Below are 23,859 nucleotides of genomic sequence, written 5' to 3'. Positions count from 1 at the left end.
GATGTAAAGAACAGACTGTTGGACTCTGGGAGAAGGCGAGGGTGGGATGATTTGAGAGAATAGCATTGAAACATGTATATTACCACATGTGAAATAGATCGCCAGTCCAGGTTCGATACATGAGACAGGGCACTCAGGGCTGGTGCACTGGGATGACCCTGAGGGATGGGATGAGGGTGGATATGGGAGGGAGGTTTAGGATGGGGGACACATGTATACCCATGGCTGATTCATGTGAATGTATGGCAAAAACCACTACAATATTGTAAAGTAATTAGCCTCCAATTAAAATAAATTAATTTACAAAAAAATGACACTGCTTATGGAGCAGCAACTAAAATTTTAAATGACAAAAATATAAAGACAATTAAAAACGAAAGAAATCATATTACTGCCCTCAAATTAAGTGTCCTGCGGCACTGTTAACTCCCTTTTGAGTACAGAATGGTTATTTTGGGGATCTGAGGCGTAGATTTATTTTTACTGTTGGTATATACAGATTTCTTTCAGAAAGACAGGTTTTCTGCAGACCATGCTCTCTTTCCTTTTTTTGATACAAACAATTCCTTAAATTCCAGAATGCAGGCTTCTAAAATTCAGCTTTGATAACATGTAGTAATGTGTATGGTGAGTGACAAACTACTTAAGATCATAACAACAAGACAAAGTAAAACTCGTTTGATGAATTATGCTGATATGGTCTTTATGTTAATAACTAAATTTTTATTAAGTGGGTAAGCAAGAAAATCTTACTCTCAGAAGTTGAGGAAAAAATGGGCATTTTAATGAAAATCCACAATGTTCTTGGGAAAGTGAAACATTTTCTAGTATTGATAAGATAATTTCTAATAAAGCTACCCTCTAGAATTAGCTGGGGTTAAGCTCTTACATCAAATTTATTTTTCTTTCTTATATTCATTGCTCTCAGTCACTGTCAAGGAACTGAATCATCTTGGAAGAATAAACAACTGTTTAGAATAGGAAGGTAATTTACTATCCTGGAGTACAGAGATACAAAGCTATCTAGATTATTCCCATGCTAATGACAGAAACTGAAGGATTCAAAGCCACAGATTGCAAAGGGTGTCTAATGACTCTTCTCCACTTGTGTGAGGTATTTTCTAAAGGAGGGTGGTATTGTACTTTAAAGCTATAGTTTTGTAAAGACAATGATAAAGGAAACACAACTAGCTATGCACATGTCGCTGAATCATATTTTAGGGATGACTTATGACACTAGAATGATTATACTCCTGGAAAAGTGTTAAATAATTTAGAAGAACCAAAATTATGCTTAGCAAGACCCACAGGTATGATCAAGGGGCTTTAAACTGAAATCAAAGGATAAGAAAATTCCTCAACTACAACTCTGAGACTACGAACAATAACAACATCATAGGAGAGAAAAATAAAGTAGAAGAACTATGAAGTTAAGAGATATAAACAAATAGAAAACAAATCCAACCACCTAAAAAGAAGTGTGTGTGTGTGTATTTGTACATAGCAAACTTGAAATTTCAAATAAGTGAATTTTAGGGACTAACATTAGTGGGAAGGAATTCATGAGTGGCAACTGACATTTGAAAGGAGTATGTTACAATGTTATATAATGGAAGGCAGAAGATACCTTTAAACCGATTCATATAAACTACTTGGAGATTCCTGAACATGGGATAAAGGAATCATCAAGCTAAGTTAAAAAAAGGTAAAGGCTGTATTACCAGAGGGGACGTACTTTTTGGTCACCTGATCAGATGGAGGATTTAGGTCAAGTTTTCCTGAAACAGGCTGCAAACAAACACAAGGATGAGATACAACCATGATGGGCGGGTGACATTAGCTCTTTATATGTACTGGCAGCTTTAATTTCATTCAGATCAGAGCATCTGACAGACTCCTAAGTTACCCTGTTGAAAACTGCATCCTTCAACAAAGGAAGCAATGAGGGGAACTGATTCAATGATTTCATACTTAAGTTTAAACAAAAAGCCAGAACTAAATGATGATGCAGAAGTGACAAGAAATCTAGAGTGACCATGCCAATGAAAGACAATTCTGGGCTCTGTCAAACAAGTTGCTACATCTGCAACTGGATATTTTGAAGGTCACTCATGATATTCTTAGGAGACAGGAAAAATAGTGGATTTATAGATAGCTTAGTAACTGTCATCTGAAGAGTAATGACAGGCAGGTTCACATCAACCTTGAGGGTCTATTTTTGATTTGGGTCTATAAAATATTTTAAATCAATAACTTGAAAAAATAGGACATTTATACACTTCCAGGGGATACAAATTGGGAAAGAGTTAATATGCAGGATAAAATAGTACATTCCACAAATACTGGGACTTCCCTGGTGGTCCAGTGGTTAAGACTCCACACTTTCACTTCAGGAGGTGGTGGCTTGATCCCTGACTAGGGTAGTATGATCCCACATATTTGGGGATCTCAGTGTGGTCACTGAGTGTGAGCTCAGTTTGGCCACTCAGTGTGGTCAAACAAAACTGAGTCAGCTCAGTTTGGCCACTCAGTGTGGTCAAACAAAAACAAAAAAGAACAACAACAAAAAAACAGATGTTGATTGAGCAACCTTATAGGCAAGGTGTTAAAGTGAATATAAAGATTGGCCAAGGCATAGGTCTTTTGCTCATGATTTTCTTTTCAACACAGTAGATAAAAATATTTTTAAATTATCAAGGAACAAGATATGAAGTAATAAAAAAAATACAGATAAAGCGGTTGAACAGATAAATGAAGGGAGACATCATCACCTCTGGCTTTGTATGTCAGTGGGTTCAGGATCCAAGGTAATGTAGTTAAAGTGTTCATAGGAACGTGTCAGATGAGTAGAATCTGGACAGGTAGTGATCAAGAGGAGGATCGAGATTCAGAGGTGGAAAAGCATGGAGCTTATATTGAGAAAGTTTTGTGGTTTTGTCTGAAGAATGAAATGTAGGACAGGGAGCAATAGGATACAAAAGTTGGGTAATAAGGTTCTGGGATACAGGTTGGCACAATGAACTAAAAACAATAAAATTAAATTTAACTTGGATGAACTTATAATTTCAAAGCAAAGATGCTGGTCCCTGTTTTCTTCTTGAAAATTATTACCCCCAAATACTAAGGCAAAAAAGAAATAACATGAACTCCAATTTTAATGACTAAGAGGCATCCATGAACCACAATAAATGGAAATTAAAAGCAGATAAAAGAATGATGACTTAGCAGAGCAAAGGAAGGCCAAGTCCATGTGCCTAAAGAGGAGGATACCACAAAGAAGCAGCACTTCCAGAACCCTGGAAATGTTTAGGAATTAGAAACACCCGTACCAAAGGCAGAAGGAGGCAGAGGACCAAAATCAAGAATGTTGGGTTAAAAACAGCAAAAACACTGAGGCAGAAGAAATTAAACTCCTGCTCATGGCCACACCAAACAAAAAGGATGGGCTTGAGCTAAGAGCCAGGTACCACTATAGAATAAGATAGTTCAAAAAACTATAATTTTAAAAAATAGTTTAAGAAATAAGGAAATAGTTTAAAAAATAAGAAAAACAACAATTTATTGCTTCTTAAATGTTTTTAGATAAAAATTACTTGAATGATGTTATAAAACAGTGTAAAATATTTGTAAACAGTTCTTAATCAGAAGAGCATTTTCCAAAACACATATGCTCTGGCTCCAAGTCTCAACTACAGAGATTCTCGTTTAATGGGTGGGAACTAGCAACCTGTATCCAGAAAGTTTCTTACTCTGAAGACCACTGAGCTAGTGTAAAAAAGTAATCTATCACCAAAACCTATCAAAGGTTAAAGTGGCATTTCATTTTCATTCATAGGTATATCCTATGTGCCTGATATGGTTCTAGGATCTGGGAATACCAAAGTAAACGAAAAATCCCCCACCCTTGTGGAGTTTATATTCTAGAAGCAGGAGAGACACCAATAATGTATGTAAAATATGTAGTATTTTGCACATAACTGAATGGTCATATGAATAAAAATACAGTTGGGAAGGAGTCAAGGGAGTGGGACCAGAAAGAAGGTAATATTTCTGCAAATATTTGAAGTAAGAAAAGGAAAAAATAATAAAATATTTGTGAAAAGTGTTTCAGGGAGAGAGAACAGATGCAAAGGCCCTGAGTTAGGCAACTGTCCATTGATTTATTTAAGATACACCAAGGAGGCCCATAGAGCTGGAGCACAGTGAGTGAAGATAACAGATTAAAAAAGTAATAAGGGAGCTGAATTGTACAGGATCTCACAGGCCTGTGAAGGACTTTGGCTGTTATTCCTAGTGAGATGATAAGCTATATGATTAGAAGAATGAATATGTAAAGAATCCATTTACAGATATACATACAAACATATGATATATGAGCTTCTGAAAAGCAATGAAACTTGTCTAAGTAATTAATAACAAAAATAAAAATGTTAAGTGGTGTCTGGAAACCTTAGCTGGCTAAATAAATCTAGACAATACTTAATATGGTACTTTAGAACTAATAAATATTTGTGGAATAAATGGACAATGAATTTACACTGAAAAAGGAGATTGAGAGTTTTTCAAATTCTTGTAAAATTTGAGGCAATGTATTAAGAATATAACAGTTACCCTAAAATGGGGTCTTTTATTAAATATTTCATGGTAGTCTTACAGATACAACGTAGATTTTACTATTTCCTAATTATATCAGTTAGGCAAGAAGAGACTAAATAAAAAGCCTTTCACAGTTACTCTAAAACTTTTGAGTTTTCTTTTGTTTGAAACAGTCAAAGACATAGTTTTTAACAGTTCATATTTTAAGCTTAGCTTAAGCTTTCATCGGTTCTAGTTTTAAAAATTCATTCATCATGATTCACACTCAAACTAGCGCCATTTTATCTTTATTAGTTTAAAAAATTCATATATTTTCACTCCAAAGTCTGTTTTTTTCTCCCCAAAGCCTAAAACCCAGAGTTTTGACTGCCAATGAAGAATTCTGAAAGTGAGAAAGCCATTTCTTCTGATAGTTAGAAAAAGTGACTGTACTTTCTTCTCTCCATTGTCACCACTGTAGCTTCTAAATAAGCCAATCTACTCTTTTTGGTTGTCAGACAGTCTTTGTTTTTAAATTATTTTGGTGATAATGCCAAGGTCAGCAAAACTGTTCTTATTTAATGTTAGTATACTTCTTGTGCCTGATAACAAAATTTTACAAAAGCATTAAATTTTTTGATCAACTGAAAAAGGACAGTTAGCTCCTTCCACTACTGTAATAGGACTTTCTACAGGAATGAAAAGCAACTAACTTCTGCAGTTACAAAACAACAAATATTGTGTTATATTTTTTTGCATCATACCATGTAATGATGATTTCTTAGAAAAATTACCCATTCTCAAGTCATAATAGTAAAAGCATTACTTTATACGGCCAGGTAACTTATGCTCTTTTCTGTGAACCAAACTATTGATAGGTGAAATTCAGAATAAAAATACACAAAAAACCCATGTGTTAGAATATAGGAAATTAAGCTAAAGTCATACGATGTACTAAGTGAATAATTCACTTTCATTCTTCTATCTGATACATCCAAGATTTGCAAAGATTATGAAAGGCAAAAAGTTTATATAAATCTATATCAAACTATACTAATTTTGAAGTGTGAGATCAGTTTTCATTAGAAAGATTTGACTTTTGCTTACTCTTTATCAGGGCATTCATTAAACATAGGAAAGAAGTAAGAGGATAGAAAACTTGGTCACTTGGTTTAGCAGTTTTCTCAGACTGAAAAAATAACAATGAAACCTCCAGGGTTAAGAATTTCAAAGGAGGCTGCAAGACAGAGAAGATAGACCAAATCAGCTTACCACTTGAACCATTTTGAGATATCTGGCATATCTTGGATCCTTGGCTACAGTTAAGATATTTTCTGGTGTTACTTCACTTTCCTGTGGTCCAGAGTCTTGTAAACTGTTCTGCTGTAGAGAGCATGGTGTATAAATCTTTAGACAATTCACAAAAGGGGTCCATCATGTTACTTAAAAGGGATGTTTCTTTTTATTATTCTAAAGCAAACAATATCAGAAAAAATCATATTTCTAAATTTAAATACCAATAATTTAATTATAGGATATATGTTTCCAAATATTTACAAATATTTAAATATGATTGCAGAGGAAGTTACATGTAATGTCAACACTATATTGTTCCCATAAAAGTGCAAACATATTCAAGGCATTAAAAATTAAAATTCTGCTTTATTTGTCCCTCGAGTGTGGATACAAAACATGAATTATTTATGGACCTATTATTTTAATAAAACTTTTAATAAAGCTAGTAAAGCTATTTGATTTGTCAGTTGTTCAACTCCAGTGGACAGAAAATCGGTTTTCTAGGTATCTATACCATCTACACAATTATACTTCTCATTCATTGAATAATCTTGTTCTAAGTGGATATGGCTATTCTAACATCTCTAAAGGCAAGGCCTGGAGAACTTGTGGAAGAGAAGTTCATTTCTCAAACAAAATTATGTTTATATATATTTCAGCTACTGATGGAATTATTAATATTCTCCAAAGAGTGGTTAAGATTATAAATACTACTTATAATGAAGAATAATGGGGAATGGTCTTTTTGGATAAAAATGGTTTCATCATATAGGCAGTTCTCAACTTTGCATGGTACCGTGTAAACGGTAACTCGTCCAAACTGGAATCCTATCTTCATTTAAGTGCAAAGCCAAGACTGTATATAATTCTTGGATTTTTCTATTAACCTAAACATTTATAGTAAGTCTACTTAGTGACTTACTGTATGTTAGCATTAAGGGTAAGTTCCTTAACTGAATGATATCAATTTTATGTTTGTTGAAGCATATCTCTGTTGAAGTGTAAATAAATAAAAAAAATCTTTCGGTATTCATAGTTATTAGAATATAAATTATATGTTAAGGTTTTTCCCCAGATAATTCAAATATAAATTAAATCTCTTTTAAATGCTGAAGCAAGTAAAATATCCCCAAATTCTTTAGGTTACTCCAGTTATATGACAGTGTCAAGTGTACAAAAGTGCATGTGTGTGTGTGTGTGTGTGTAAATATGTATATACATATACACATCCATCTGCAAAATACATTAATTACAAAACGTCCAAAATATTTAATTAAACAAAAAATTTCAACAAGACCCATGTATGCTTTTAAAAAAATAAGGACAATAAACTCATACAATAGCACAATGGAGCAAATGGTAATTACATATAAGACCACTGGATTTTAGAACTCAGCCTTTAACTTTAGCCTAATAACCAAGACCTCAACAAGGTTTAATTATATCAGGTCTTACACCTTTGCTATTTGTATGACCCGTTAAATCTTCTATCATATCTCTCAACTGTCCTTCATTTTATTCTCAAATTAATCTCAATCTGTACAATTAGATGTTCTCCTGTGAGTAATGATAAGATCTGAACCATGAAATTAAAGGTGCAGAAAAATCAGTATGCAAACCTTGGGTCTTTGACTCATATATAGATTGGAGATTGCAATGAATGGATGATTTAAAAAAAAGTTCATGATTATCTTTTAACTGATAAGCAAGTTGACTGTAATGTCAATGGAAATTCTGTGTTAAGAAATACTTCAGTCCATTTCAAAATATTTTACATAAAATATACCAATTAAAAACAATGAAGAGAAATAAAAAGTTGATTTCAATATTAAGAACATGCTGAACAATTATATTAAGCCAATCAATACACAACTTTACCACATTTTTTAAATTTAGGAAGCCAACAGTACTTCATATATCCTCCAAATGAATTAATAACTATTTTTCAATACAATTGCTAGAATAATAAGTAATTATGAATTTTAGATAATTCAGTTGTGATTACTCATAATCAATTTTTTGAGACTTTAAATAGGCAAGACCAACACAACTGCACAAGTTTTAAATACATATCATATATAGGCGTGCACAGTAACACCTGGAAAAGTTAATACTGAAAGTCAGATATCATTTTATAAATTTACAGAAATATAATAATGGTTAGTATCCACCAAAGAATAACTACTAGGTAGAATGGAAACATGTAATAGTTTTTACATATGCCTTGTTTTAGAAAAAGGATGGTTCATCTTTAATTGATAAAACCTTGTAAAGTTAAATTCCTCTAAACATTTGAATTTATTTTTGTATATTATATATATTCCAGTGATCATCACAATGGAATTTGTCATATTAATTAAATGGATGTTAAATTTTCTAATACCTAATTGTTAAGTAAAATGAAATGAAGTGAAAGTCACTCAGTTGTGTCCGACTCTTTGCGGCCCCATGGACCTCTCTAGGCCAGAGAAGTCCATGGAAATCTCTAGGCCAGAATACTGGAGTGGGTAGCCTTTCCTGTCACCAGGAGATCCTCCCAACCCAGGAATCAAACCAGGGTCTCCTGCATTGCAGGTGGATTCTTTACAACTGAGCTATCAGGGAAGCCCTAACTGTTAAGTAAACGGTCATCTAATTCATCTGCCAAATATACAATATTTCTAAATATATGGCTCCTCCCACACAGAGCCTTAGACCACATGTGCTCAGTTGCTCAGTTGTGGCTGACTCTGTGATCCCATGGACTGTAGCCCGCCAGACTCCTCTGCCCATGAAATTTTCCATGCAAGAATACTGAAGTGAGTTATGTTTTATGAGTTCAACACAGGTGCTAGAGACAGTGCAGTGTAGCAGATAAGAGATAGGATTCTTGACACCAGATTGTTTGGGTAAAAATTCTAGCTCTTACATTTATTGTCTGACTTTCAACAAGTTAACCTCTGTGCACCTCATTTGACGTATCTGTAAAGTATTAATAGAACTGATAAAAGTATTTACTTCATAGGGCTGTTGTGAGAATTAAATGAGTTAATTTATAAAAAGCACTTAACACACCACACATACAGTCAGAAACCTTTATATGGGAGGTATTATAATCACGGTCAACGTTATTATGATCTAAAAGATATCCCATAAAAAGTACCTCCAGGTACAAATGCAAAATTCCATATACATAGGAAGTCTGTTTGTTTGGTATTACTTGTTAGACCACCATTTTAGTGATTATTTTATTTTGGATTTTAATACCTCACTGAGATACACTAGTGATTATTCTTAAACAATGAAGAATTTTTATTTCTTGAAATAAAAAGTAATACACAATTTAAATTTATACAGAGCATAAATGAACATTAAAACATAAGAGCCAAACAGAGTGCGGGCCTTACAAGGATGCTGATTTGAACAAATTAACTTCCCAAACACACTTTTTTAGACAAGTGGTGTTTCTTAGATTAGGACCTCTCAAATTTCAAGAGCCTTCAAATCACATACGGATCTTGTGAAAATGAAAATTCTGACTCAGTGGGTCTGGGGTGGAACCTGAGATTCTGTATTTCTAACAAGTTCTCAGGTAGGTTGCTGGCTCATGGAGCAGAGTTTTGGTAACAAAGAGTTAGATATTATCAGGGAATTATTGCTCATTATACTGTATATGATAAAGGCACTGTGGTTATACAAGAAAATGTCAGAACTTTTCACAGATGCTCAGGGAATTATACATGGGTGAAAAGACATGATGCCTGGAATTCACTTCAGTGACAAAAAAAGACAGATGAAGCAATTGCAACAAAATCTTAACTGGTGAATCCAGGTAATGGGCACTTGGTTAGTCTTTGTACTATTCTATTTTTATTCATGTGTGAAAGTGTCATACTAAAACATTTAAAAGACACATTTCTTACAAGAACTAAGAAAAAAATTTCCAGAGTGAACTTGAAGAAAGTAGTTATATTCAAGACTATTCCTAGTCCTGTATAGGTCAATTTTCTTTTTTATAGGCAAGAAAAATATTAACTTCAGGAAACTGTTCAGAATAACAAAATGAAAAGCTAGTAACTTTTTTCAAACTTTATTTTTTATCTTAAAGTTAAAAATATTACTAGTCAAGTGCTACATTTTTATTTAACTTTATTTGAACCTGCAGATTTGGTCTATCTGGTTTACCCAAGAAGAGGTGCTCATGCTTCCTGGAACTTAATTACATACCTGTGATTGCTCTGAAGTGGCTTCAGAATGTGTTCCATTTGTGATCCTAGTGACATTTACAGGAGATACTTCAAATGTGACATCATCTAGGCCCGGGATAGATGATAACTGAGAGGAGAAAATTAATGTTGGTATATGAGGATAATATTAGATCTTTAAAGACTAAGTTTCTAAGTATGTGTTGTGTTTTAAATAATTTTCTTAAGTTTTAAAGTTATAAAAGTGGTTTTATAAAATCTCATCTTTGGTTGAAATTCTCCATGCCATAAACTACTTAAAAGTGAAAGGCATTGACAAATAAAATATTTTTGAAGAATTTCTCACTAATCTAATTTAGCTTGTCACCATTCTTTCTCAGGAATTATTATTTTTTTTTAATAAGGAATCCTAGTGTAAGGAATGAGAGCATGGGCTTTGGAGTCAGATTGCCAAGGTTTAAGTCACAACATATGTAACCCTATGCATATCTTCCTAGGCCTCAATTTTCTCACCTGTAAAGTGGGGGATGAGAAAACTTACATCCCAAAGTTGCAAAAAGATTTTGATTAAATATATTTTGTTCCCCTTCAAAATGTGCTCTGTAGCACATTTTAAGTTTGAATAATCTGGGAAATGAGAAAACTCTTGCCACATGTTAACATATGATGCAGCTTGTTCTTTTCTTCTTTCTTTAGTAATATCACTGAATGTTACTACAATGTGTTACTCTCCATACACAAAAAATGAGCATGATGTCAGTGGTTAAGCATTTTAGGTCGGATTTCCAAGATCCATGCACATATTCTTTTCTGATTTCATCCTGATATCAGTGACACACATCTGTCAAATGTTTGGCTAACTTTGAGGATTAACTTATGGTCATGGAAATAATTAAGGTTAACCTGTCCACATGGCAACTTAATTTGTGACTGTGGACTCTAACTCAAGAATTCCACAAACATTAAAATAATACACATATTCATAATAAAGAATAATGAAAAAGCAATGGCAATAAGATCTAAAGCAGCAATATTCATTGAAAACTGTTGACTGATGACAGTATTTAGCACAGTGGCCATGGCCCTAATAGTTTCAAGTGGGTATGGCTGCTAAGAAACTATTTTGAACATGTTCAAGGCCAAATATCCTAAATTACAAGCTAAGGAAATGTTCTGAGGGAAATACAGTAGCTGAAGACCACATGAAGATGTAGAAAGCCTAAACCAGACATTCTGATCCCTATGCTAGAAGATATTAGTAATTTCACTTCCTTCAGTTCAGTTCAGTCACTCAGTCGTGTCCAACTCTTGGCAATCCCGTGGATTATAAAAGTCAATAAATATTGTTTCGTGTCAATTTTTTTTGATAAAAGAACAAAGTCACAAAAATATATTAGCATCTCCATTATTTTATATATAAGAAAAGCACACAAAACCTGCAAGCTTTCAAATTGAAACAACCTTCTATTTTTGCTTTTATATGACAGTTACCTTTTGTGATTTCTGACATCAGAACTGGTACTACTCACTGCTGCTGCTGCTGCTGCTAAGTCGCTTCAGTCGTGTCCGACTCTGTGCGACCCCGTAGACGGCAGCCCACCAGGCTTCCCCGTCCCTGGGATTCTCCAGGCAAGAACACTGGAGTGGGTTGCCATTTCCTTCTCCAATGCATGAAAGTGAAAAGGGAAAGTGAAGTCGCTCAGTCATGTCCGACTCTTAGCGACCCCAGGGACTGTAGCCCACCAGGCTCCTCCGTCCATGGGATTTTTTACAAATGCAAAATAGCTGAGATTTTCTCCAAATTTTGTTCTGGAGACATGTAAAGTTTTATAGAATTTTTCCTGTGTTATCAATGACTACTATTAAGATAATTGTGAGTTTTCCATTAAATGAAGCAAACTATATAACAATTTGTTAACATGTTACTCATTATGTTTTTGATTAAATAAGGAAAGAAACCTCGACCCACATATATATTTAAACAGACTCAGTCAGTGGTTCATAATGAAGATTATTTCCTTTGCAATTATAATAAATTAAACAAATGAAAGCACTGCACCACGTCATGGATGCAGGAGCTAAACTGAATTCATTCCTAAATACAATTAAAGTTAAATGCGACTGAGAAAGTTGATATATGTAGAGCAAGTTTATCCTATAAATTACTCAGAAATACAAACCTTTGCATCTAAAATATTGAGAGTTGTTTCAATCTGCTGGATACGAAGAGAAAGGTCTGCTAGTTTCTGAAAAAGAAAGATTAGAAACGAAAGGATAAAGTTAAAAACTATGGTTTAAATATTTGTGATTTTCTAATATACTACTCTCTTATTTACATGAGTAAGAACTGAAACTCAAGTATTCAATTATCTTCATTAGCATGTTTCATGGTTATTTTATAAAACTGTATTCATAGAGAGGAAGTTACATTTTCAGTCTTATGAAACTCATTATCAGAGCCATAATCAATCACTGGGACCAGAATGTAAACTCCTCTGAAGACAGAGTTTTTTATTCACTGTTATACCCCTTGTGACCAGAACAGTACCTGACACTTAACAGGAGCCCAATAATTACTTGTTGCTGAATGAAGGAATTCTTCATAGAACACAGGATTAAAAACTAGCCCCAAACAGAAAGGAGCAGGGTCTGCCTTTGTATATCACTTAAACACAGAAATATATACAATTAGTCCCGAATTCAAACTTTCCAAGTTTGAAAAGTAAAAAAAGATGAAATTGGAAGATAAGTAGTTAATGTCGGGAATAATTAAAACAAAGAAAAAAAATAAGAATACTAAAAAAGCAAAAGGAATCAACCAACAATTAAAACCCAAGATGAACCAGAACCAAGAGCTTACCATGCTCTAGTTATTCTGTACCATTACATTAGCCATATATATGTGTTGTGTGTTAGTCGCTCAGTCATGTCTGACTATTTGTGACCCCATGGACTGTAACCTGATAGGCTCCTCTGTCCGTGGGATTCTCCAGGCAAGAATACTGGAGTGGGTTGCCATGTCCTTCTCCATTTTAAAGTACACACTTGATATCATTTATAATCCCACACATTTTACGCATTGAAAAACATTAATTTCATTTCATTAGACTGCCAAAGGATCCATGGCAAAATTAAGAACCTCTGCTTTTCAATTATTCAGCATAATAAATGTTTTTGAGTCTGTTCCTGTGTAATTACTGCTATAACACACATAAATATGTACTTTCTAAAATGCCACTGTCACTTGACAAAATACACCTGGTTTCATTCATGGGCTGCTAAAGCTCATTTCTATGATGTTTATGTCTTCTGCATTTTCCTTCTAAACTCCTAGACCACCAGAAAGCAGGTTTCTCAGTCTTGGCTCTATTGATTGAGCTCTATTGACTGGCTCTATTTTGGGCTGGATAATTCTTTGTTGTAAAGGTCTATCCTGTGCACTATAGGATAGTTAGCAGAATCTCTGACCTCTACCCACTAATTGCCATAAAAACTCCCCAACTGCAACAACGAAAAATGTCTCTAGACATTACCAAAGGTTCCTTGGTTGAGAACCACTACTCTGAAGTGTAGATGACTATGGATATAAGCAACATGATCAATAACAGTAATTGTCCCCACCTCTGAAAGTTTCAGCAGAGAGGAAACAGAAAGGTATGTCTACTTTCCCATCCATTTAACCATCCATCCTCTTTATAAGGATTTAAAGCAAACCTGAAATATCTTGAGTTGGGACAACGGGAATTTACAAGATTCCTAGTTTTTCAGATAAAGTTGAAGAGTTCTTGATGCACCACCCACCTATTTGCAAGGCAGTGCATTTTACTCAAGTGAAAAAAAAAAAAAAAAGAGGAAGAACTATGGAGCTAAAAGTTGAACATGGGAAAAAAAGTACTGTGGGACTTCAGGTTTGTAAAATATCCCATTTGCAGATCCGGTTCTTTAAAAGAGAAACAGTATTTTAAGTGAATGGATCTCCTGGTACATCATTTTGGGTTGAGTATGTCCTAGAAGCCAGAGAGGGAAGCAACTGATGGTTTTACTAAGCTTCATCTGACACTTAATCCAGTAGTTGTAAAAATTTTAAAAGCAGTTGTAAAAGTTATAGCAGTAAATAGGGTTTTCAGCAAAACCTTATTTGGTTTAAAGTGAAGTCTGATGGTGGGCCTAAAAATTGGACATAGAAGATAAGCACTAAATTTTTTTTTAGGTCATGTGAAAATTCTCAGAGCTTTTGCTTGTATTTAAAGTTTTTGTTTTTTTTTTTTTAAAGAAATGTTTTAGAATATTTAGAAATGACTAAAATCCCAGTATTCTAGGCATGTTACCAGTCTAAGTCAAAGATACCTGATTGCCCTGTTTGCTGAATACCTTTAACTTTAAAATTCACAATAAGGTTAAACTTCCAGTCTTATCTATGCTATGCACAGAACTTGTGCTGTTCTCCACGTACTTCCTATTTAAAATTTAGGTGAAAAAGTTAAAACAAAAAAACCCCCAACAGCTCCCCACTTCACAAAAAAACCCAAACAAACTAAAACCCACCAGGTTTTCTTTTCCCTCCAGTTCACTTCAAGTTCAAAAAGTAACAGCTGAAGTTCAATTTTTTTTTTTTTTTTGGAGGGAAACAGAGTGGTTTTGGTCCTTGTTTAAGGCTTTAACTAAACAAAGACCACAGGTTTAATAGCTGCTATAAACAAATAACAACCCAGTTTGGAAATTGATCTTAACTTGGAAGAAAATGGCCCTTCATGTATGAATATGTATATTATATCCCTGGAGTTTATCATATATAAGACATTATATTAAATAGAAATGGCATGGTAAAGAAGAGAACACAAATCTAAAAACTAAATTTTGAAATAACTATAAAGAAGACAGTGTAATCTCTCACTTGAAAATGATATAAACACGCCTCTTATTCAGATCAGATGGTGCAACAGAACAGAAGATTGCAACCAGTTAACATATCAGAATTGGAATCCCAGCTCTTACTTTCTAGCTATTTGAATGTAGGCAAATAGCTACTGCAGCTATAAACACTATGCCCTCAAGTATACGATGAGTGCATGAATAAATGACTAAGTAAATGATTTAAGCCTTTCTACATCTCAGTTTCTGTATTTCTAAAAAAGAGATAATTGGACCTTTCTTAAAGGTCTGGGCTGTGATAATTAAGTACATGTAAAGCACTTAGCACAATGCCTAGCACAGAATAAATATTACTGTCATCACACCAAGTAAAAAGTCTACAATCGACATAAACATCCAAGATGAATGCTACAAGCTGAATTCTAAATAATGAGTGACAGTCAATCCTAAATTACCATCCATTAAGGAGAAAAAGGCAATTAGCTACTTTTAAATTTCATGAATTTTTGTCAACAAAGTTTTTTCTGGGGTTCAAGGAAGTAGGAAATAGTGATATAGTCAAAACAGTTGGAGGAGGGTAGTTGAGAGAGGAACAGAAGGGAGGAAAGAATGAATCATGAGGCTTGGATAATGGATAAGCAATCAACAAGACATTTATTGTTATACTTTATCTGTATGTGTGCTCAGTTGTGTCCAATTCTTTGAGGCCCAACTCTCAGAGACCTGACTCTGAGACCCTGTGGACTGCAGCCCATCACGCTCCTCTGTCCGTGAGATATTTTGGGCAAGAATACTGGGGTGGGTTGCTATTTTCCTCCTCCAGGGGATCTTCCTCACCTAGGGATCAAACCTGCATCTCCTGTCTCCTGTACTGCTGGCAGATTCAGCTGAGCCATCAGGGATTCCCCACTGAAAGGGTATTTAATTTTAAGTGGTCACTGAACTTTTGTAAAGTAGAATTTGCAAGCTTATGGAGAAATACTGTCATATCTGTGTGGGAATTTTCTCTAGCCTCTGGACTGAGCACAATGATTTTAATATATTAAAGTGTATATAAGTGTATCCTGTTCTTAACACAGAATAATGGCCCCAAAGACATCTATATTCCTATACTTTTTAGGCAGGAACCACCCCTCAATGAAAAGTCTCATTCAAGGACTGGATTGTGTAAGTAAGTGTTAGTTGCTCAGTCGTGCCCGACTCTTTGCAACCCCATGGACTGCCGCCCACCAGGCTCCTGTGTCCATGAGATTTTCCAAGCAAGAATACTGGAGTGGGTTGCCATTTCTTTCTCCAGGGAATCTTCCCTGACCCAGGGATTGAATCCGGGTCTCCTGCACTGCAGGCAGATTCTTAACCAACTGAGCTACAAAAGTCTCATTCAAGGACTGGATCGTGGGGGATACTCAAATGATGAACAGTAATTTCAGCACTCAGGTAGTTCATGACCCCAAAGTGGAGCCCTAAGGTTTAACACGATCCTCAAGTAGTAAAGGAAACTGATCAAGAACCTTTTGGTTTTAGATGACTGTCCCACTTCCTTGTCCTCTTTTTCTCCTTTCTTCAAACCAATTTCAAGTCATGCTTCCCATCTTCCTTCCCACTCTCTTTTTTAGTTTTTTGTTAAGACAGGTGTCCCTGGATCTGGTACCTAACCTGTCACTGGGTTGTGTGTGCATGCTCGGTTGTTTCCGACCCTTTGCGACCCCAAGAACTGTAGCCTGCCAGGCTCATCTATCCACGGGACTTCCCAGGCAAGAATACTGGAGTGGGTTGCCATTTCCTAGTCTAGGAGATCTTCCCTACCCAGGCATCAAGCCCATGTCTCCTGCACTGGCAGACAGACTCTTTTACCACTGTGCCACCTGGGTCATTGGGTTACTTGATCCTTAATTCACAACTCATTTGCAGAAAGTATTTTTACTTCTATCATGATATTTGATGCCCAAGTTATGTTTCTATGCTACCTCCCCAATCATCTTTTTCATCAAGCAATGTAACATAATTTTAATAGAAACTGAAACAGTATATATTTAAAATGCAATCCTTAGGAAAAACATAACCAACTTCAAAATTAAAAAAAAAATGTTTTTGTGAAATCTTGGAACTGCTTTTGTTGTTTAATCACAATAAACCTTACTAAACTATTTCACAAAGCCTCCAGAAAGTTCATTCAGCAGAGATGGGCTGTAAGAACTGACCGTAATAGAATCGAGGAGGATTTAAGCTATGTCAACAGAATAACTGGGGGACAAGCGGTCATAGTACATGATTGCATACACCGTAATTCTTACTTTACTCATTTGTTACCTTCTAAAGTGCAAGGTGACACTGGGCCACTCATTAAACCAGTATCAAAGGACCTACCTCCTCACAAACTGTAGAAAATCGGTTGAGGAACTGTACAGTGTGCACCACAAACTGGTTTAGAAATGCCACCGTTCTTTTCTGTTGAATAGCTGGCACCTGTTTTACGTAAAAATAAATATGATCCGTACAGGACGAAACGTACACCACGCAATCACCTTGATATTAATAATAAGGAGGCGTTCTCCTGTGTGATACAATTACTGGAAGTACTGAGAATAGTCATTAACTTGTTTTCCTAAACTGTAGGAGTGGGGTGTCCAAAATGACAGAGGCTGCAAAGTTTGAGAACGGGTTCTGGATTCACAGATGCGAACTTTGGCAGGTAAAGGCAACACACATAAACACACGAAAAACTGAAGGGCCAAATATAAAAGAGGTCGGGTTAGAGGTCGGAACGGGTAAGAGTTCTTACCCTTGAACATAAGAACTCGTGACTCGGGAAGGGAAGGAAGAGAGGCATACTACTCCCGCCCCACCTTAGAAGGCTCGGAAAGGACCCCTTTTTAAGGTGAACTGTGGAACCCTCCCTCCCAAGAGAGGGTGAAGACAAGCACAGACCAGGGCTGGGCAGAGAGGTGGGGTCTTTCTGGGAACCCAGCGTCCCTTCCCCATCCTCCTCCCAGGTCGCCGAAATCCAACTCCATCTTTACAAACCTTAGTCAGGTCTATGCCTGAGCCCATGAGAGGAAGCCCATCCTCATCCATCTCCTCAGCGGGCGGGGGACTCAGGGCTCACCCCCAAACCCCTCCCAAGCCCGGCCCGCCCAACCCGGTAATAGCGTCCGAACGCCTCTCCCAGGGCACGCCTCCCGGTCCGTGGAAACGCCGGAAGGAAACGCCTCCTCCCGCCAATCACTCGGCGCCTTCCAGAGAGCCGGCCCATTCGCACAGCATTCTGGGAATGGTAGTTCCAGCTCCGGATTGTGACGTCAAACAAGGCGGGGTCGGGTGGAGCAAGGCTGTAATAGTAGTCGTAACTACCTACCTCCAGTCTGCCCCCACTCCAAAATTAAAAAGTAAGCCATGGGGTCTGTTTGAGTTTATCTCTGCTTAGTCTGGTGTGCAGCTAAGTTATTCGTTAATTAAAAAAAAAAATTAAGTGCCAGATACTCTGTTAGGCCTTGTGGTGAAAACAAAGATTGAATGTGGTTTAGCATATGTGTCTATATAGAGAACTATGCATTGGAGAAGGAAATGGCAACCCACTCCAGTGTTCTTGCCTGGAGAATCCCAGGGACGGGGAAGCCTGGTGGGCTGCCGTCTATGGGGTCGCACAGAGTCAGACACGACTGAAGCGACTTAGCAGCAGCAGCAGCAGCAGAGAACTATAGAAACGTTATCCTAAAGTGCTCTTTAAAAAGGAAAAGAAATATAATGCTATGAGATGTAATTTCTAGTTAACAGAAAAGTGGGAGTGTCTCTCCATCTCCTAGGATCCTTGATCATTAGTGTTCATCAATCATCCATAGCTCCTGACAGCAGCGCCACTCACAACTTAACTGAATTTCTAGGGCTGTTAAAAACAATATCTAGAAGTTTTGGACAACTGCCAGAAATCCTCTGGAATGAATAATCGTTCCTCTAGAGTTTCTCTCATTGGATTTCACTTATTGTATTAAATTCTGGAGACAAAGCAAGTAAATTGTAATGAATACTGATTTGAGGAGTCAGACATTTTAAATGCCACCTGCATATAGCCATTAAATTAAAGTCTTTAAGAATCTTTTAATAGTTATCTTTGTTTTCATAGCAGATAACTAGAAAGTCACTTTTATAATGAATCAGTTCTTAGGTGGGGGAAATGAGACTGGGGTCCTATTTTTTTGTTTTTCTTTCTGCTCTGCTTCAGGATGAACAAACAATTAGAGGAGTATAGTATTGGTTCAGCATAGTGGGAAAATAAATTTAAATATCCCCTACCCTGCTCTCCCCTTCCCCCAGGAGTAATGCTATGCTTAGATCACTCAGATGTGTCTGATTTGTTGTGACCCCATAGACTGTAGCCCGCCAGGCTTCTCTGTGGGGATTCTCCAGGCAAGAATATTGGAGTGGATTTCCATGCCCTCCTCCAGGGGATCTTCCCAACCCAGGGGTCGAACCCAGGTCTTCTGCATTGCAGGCAGATTCTTTACCATTGAGCCACCATGGAAGCCCAAGAATACAGGACTGGGTAGCCAATGCGTTCTCCAGGGTTTCCTTCTGACCCAGGAATCGAACCGGGTCTCTTGCATTGCAGGCGGATTCAATCATCTATTGGGACTTGGTTAAGTAAAGGAATTCTAGCCTCTTTATTCATTCTAGGCTAGATATAACCTAACCTAGTTAAGAATACATTGTTTCAGTTTCCTTCTTAAATTGTGCCTTTTAATTGTGCCTACAAAATTGGGTTCTAGGCTTTTGTAGGCAGTAGTCCCTAAAAAGTGGATTACCTCAGGAGAAGATATCTGGATATATTTACAGTTGGGGGGCCCAATAAAACAGCATATAGCTTAATGATTAAGAAAGCTTGCTTAGTACGGGGGAGGTCCTTTTGCTATGTTGTACCCTGGGACTTTAACTTATGTAGTTGATGAGTGATGACTGAATGGTAATTACCATTGAAAGGTTACTTATGTCTCCCAAGAGAAGGGGACCCGTGATGCCACACAGGTTGTAGGGGAAACACCAAATTTTGGTTGGGAGACAGACAGAAGCAAGAGCCAGGGGAAAGTCTATGCCATATCCTTTATTGTGATTTCGGTTGAAAGGCAAGGCAGGACAGGAGAAACAGGTGAAGGCTGGATGGTGTGAATAATTCCAGTGGGTTTAGGGCACAGGAGTTGTCCCTTTTGTCTGTACCTTGACCTGGGTTAAATTATGGCAGGGGAAATATTGGCTTGGTGTAAAAGTTTAGATAAGGAGGTGGCTGGGGGTAATGGTCTCAGATTGGTTGGTTTGTGTATAAAAAACGTGCTTGCAAGTAAATTGTTTGATTAACTTTGGGAATTAGCTAATCCTGGTAGATGCTTCTCTTTCCCAGGATCTTTAAGTCCACAAATGTCAGAGCTTCAGGGATACAGAAATTTATATATATATGTATATATAGGTATATGTATATACATAAATGTTATATATATTATATATAAAGTTATATATATAGTTACATATATTTATATATAATTATACATATAATTGGGGCTTCCCTGGTGGCTCAGAGTTTAAAGCGTCTGCCTCCAATGCGGGACTCCCGGGTTCGATCCCTGGGTCAGGAAGATCCCCTGGAGAAGGAAATGGTAACCCACTCCAGTATTCTTGCCTGGAGAATCCCATGGACAGAGGAGCCTGGCAGGCTACAGTCCACAGGGTCGCAAAGAGTAGGACATGACTGAGCAACTTCACTTTCACACATATAATTAATATAACTTTATGTGATGAATATGTGCTAAAAAGATAATTACAGAATCCAAGAAAACACAGAACACTCGCCTTTCAGGTAACAGTTTCAGAAAGGCACCTCACCTCTGGATCTAGAGCCTCATTCAGTTTCTCAAGAAGTGATCAGAGGGGAAGGAGTAGCTGCTGGCTATGGACACCATGGGGACACAGGGTCTAATGATCCCTTATCCAGACTCTCAATTAAACCTCCTGTTTTAATAACCCCTAAAACATTGCTTTGCCAACAAAGGTCCATCTAGTCAAAGCTATAGTTTTTCCAGTAGTCATGTATGGATGTGAGAGTTGGACTGTGAAGAAGGCTGAGTGCCGAAGAATTGATGCTTTTGAACTGTGGTGTTGGAGAAGACTCTTGAGAGGCCCTTGGACTGCAAGGAGATCCAACCAGTCCATTCTGAAGGAGATCAGCCCTGGGATTTCTTTGGAAGGAATGATGCTGAAGCTGAAACTCCAGTACTTTGGCTACCTGATGCGAAGAGTTGACTCATTGGAAAAGACTCTGATGCTGGGAGGGATTGGGGGCAGGAGGAGAAGGGGACAAGAGAGGATGAGATGGCTGGATGGCATTACCGACTCGATGGATGTGAGTTTGAGTGAACTCCGGGGAGCTGGTGATGGACAGGGAGGCCTGGTGTGCTGCAATTCATGGGGTTGCAAAGAGTCGGACACGACTGAGCAACTGAACTGAAAACATTGCACCCCACTTCTTAAGAACTGGTGCCCCACATCCAAGTGTCTTCTAAACTGTCACTTCTCTTTTAGTCCATAAAGCACCTTGCTTTCATCACTCATTTGATACCTAACACATTGTGACCATGTGGTATTGTTAACCTCTTTGTAATTTCCTAGAGGTCACAGGCCAGTTTCCATTTCTTTGTTATTGTTGTTCAGTTGCTCAGTCGTGTCTGACTCTTTGTGATCCCATGGACTGCAGCACGCCAGAATTCCCTGTCGTTAACAATCTCCTGGAGTTTGCTCAAACTCGTGTCCATTGAGTTAGTGATGTCACCCAACCATTTCATCCTCTGTCATCCCCTTCTCCTCCTGCCTTCAATCTTTCCCAGCATCAGGGTCTTTTCAAATTAGTCAGCTCTTCGCATCAGGTGGCCACAAGTATTGGAGCTTCAGCTTCAGCATCAGTCCTTCCAATGAATATTCAGGATTGTTTTCCTTTAGGATTGACTGGTTTGATCTTGCAGTCCAAGGAGTCCATTTCTTTATACCCTTATACCTGTTACAGAGCCATGCACATGATAGCAGAATCTGCTTATTTTTAAGTTAAGAATTTATTATTAAAAGTGAAATATTTATTTACGGAAAACATAAAGAAAAAATGCATAGGAAGGAAGAATGTAACCCACAATAACTCTTCTTAGAACTAACCATTACCATTTTGATAGAGTCAAGGTATTTTTATCTTGAATTCCTAAGTCAGATTTTTTTCTTTTCCCCATTGGTGGGGGTATTAATGAGGCAGGCTTCAGTCATTAGCTTTGTACATCTTCTATAGTACCCTGTCTTCTTCACAGAATAAGCTTCTCTATTTATTAAAAAAAAAAAAAAAAGCAGCAAATGATGCCACTATCAGCTGCTTCTAATTAATCTCCTCTGGCAGTTTCAGTAAATGACTCAGCACCAGGACTCCTTAAAGCAGTCAGGTTATTTTGAATCACAACCTCATAAAATCACTTAACACTACTCTGTAAGTTCAATGTCAACATTTCTTCATGTAGCCTTGTTTCTAGAATTCAAAATGATCATGTTAGAACCTTTTCTATTACCCTTTAAAAAATGACTGGGCCAGAAGGTATGAGCCATTTAGTCTAGGAAAGTGGTTCACAATATTTTCCAGCATGAGAAGCTGTTTTTAATAGAAAAATTTATATTGAGGAACCCCAGATGATTGTGGCTCAATATTTAATATTTGTTGAATAAATACATATACATTGTTGAGGATTTAAAGTGAGAATATTAAATGGGAATTGGTTAACTATATTGGAAATCCATCTTAAAATCCCAAGTTTTCATTCAAAGATAGTATTTCAATTCCTTTTATTTTCTAGGCCAGGTCCTACTCATTTTCCTGTAATATATCCTGCTTTAGAGAATCTTGCCTTACATATTACATAGGCAGGGATAAAGTATTCTAGCTTTCATCTGAACTTGAGCCAAACCTTGGGTCACAAAATAGTTATCAAGATGACAGGCACACCTTGATGTATCTGGGAACTTTTTAACCCTCTCAAGAATTCTGAATGAGATCTTCAAAAGCCAGACTCTTTAAACTGGAGGGAAGGCCTCATTGGCAGGCTCATTCCTTCTACTGTTAATGGGTGTTTTGGGGGAGGAAGTGGGAAATGGCAGGACACTTTAGGTCAATGTCTGTGAGAATTATGTGGGCAGTTTGATTTGGGGGCCATCTGTGTTATCTTAGCACCCCAGGAGTTCACAGCTTCCAAGGAAGAAGAGGATTATGATAGTCGTAAGATGATTGACAAACTCTTCCAATATCTCATATTCTCCCAGTTATTTGCAATCAACAGATTGGGAAGCAATGACCCAGGGTTTTGTAAAGATTATACATACATGCAAACACATCTTAGTTACTGTGGTAGGTGGGTAGAATGATAGGGAAAGGAATAGGTCAAAAACACTAACAGAATTTCAGAATTGCTCCATGGGTCCAAGTACATGGGTTAATGTACTTGGTGTGGGGAGGTCCAGGATGGGGTGAGCATCAGGTTTTTTACTTTACAGGGAAATCTCATTAGAACTCTACAGATTTCAAGTGAAGGATGCTCCCACAAATGTTCTCTTTAGTACATCAATTTGGAGAGAACAGAGCAGTTAGCTGTTCACAACACAGCTTGAGGCACTTGTGTCCAACGTGCAGGAGGATCAGTCCTACAGAACTTTTAGCAAAGTATCTAAAATGCTAGAGAATTTACATCTTAATGGAATCCTCTTCCCCAACCCCCTTTTTTGGTAGGCTGGAAACCAAGCCAAGCTATTATACAATTATAATAAAACATGGGCTTCCCTGGTGGCTCACCTGGTAGAGAATCTGCCTGCAGTGTGGCAGACCTGGGTTCAATCCTTGGGTAGGGAGGATCCCCTGGAGAAGGGAACA

At 37.0% G+C, this 23,859-nt stretch overlaps 1 protein-coding gene across 4 annotated transcripts in view; it reads right to left on the bottom strand.

The window, feature by feature from the left end:
- WASHC3 (WASH complex subunit 3) overlaps positions 1-18,117 on the bottom strand; it is a 57,497-nt gene extending 39,380 nt beyond the window's left edge. Inside the window, exons 1-5 of one of the 4 annotated variants that reach the window (XM_006058802.4) lie at positions 17,952-18,115; positions 17,295-17,393; positions 12,236-12,301; positions 10,078-10,185; positions 5,848-5,955 (exon numbers count right to left, since the gene is read on the bottom strand). In XM_006058802.4, the coding sequence (XP_006058864.1) occupies positions 5,848-5,955; positions 10,078-10,185; positions 12,236-12,301; positions 17,295-17,393; positions 17,952-18,002 (432 nt within the window). In that variant the 5' untranslated portion in view covers positions 18,003-18,115. Of the gene's footprint in view, positions 1-5,847; positions 5,959-10,077; positions 10,186-12,235; positions 12,302-17,294; positions 17,394-17,951 lie in introns of all 4 variants that reach the window. The other 3 variants (XM_025283624.2, XM_006058801.4, XM_044941431.2) reach the window with 3 other exon arrangements.
- Positions 18,118-23,859: the final 5,742 nt, after the last annotated feature.

The sequence above is a fragment of the Bubalus bubalis genome, chromosome 4, assembly GCF_019923935.1.
Source record: "Bubalus bubalis isolate 160015118507 breed Murrah chromosome 4, NDDB_SH_1, whole genome shotgun sequence".
Classification (NCBI taxonomy): Eukaryota; Metazoa; Chordata; class Mammalia; order Artiodactyla; family Bovidae; genus Bubalus; species Bubalus bubalis.
This window is presented reverse-complemented; position numbering and strand designations above follow the sequence as displayed.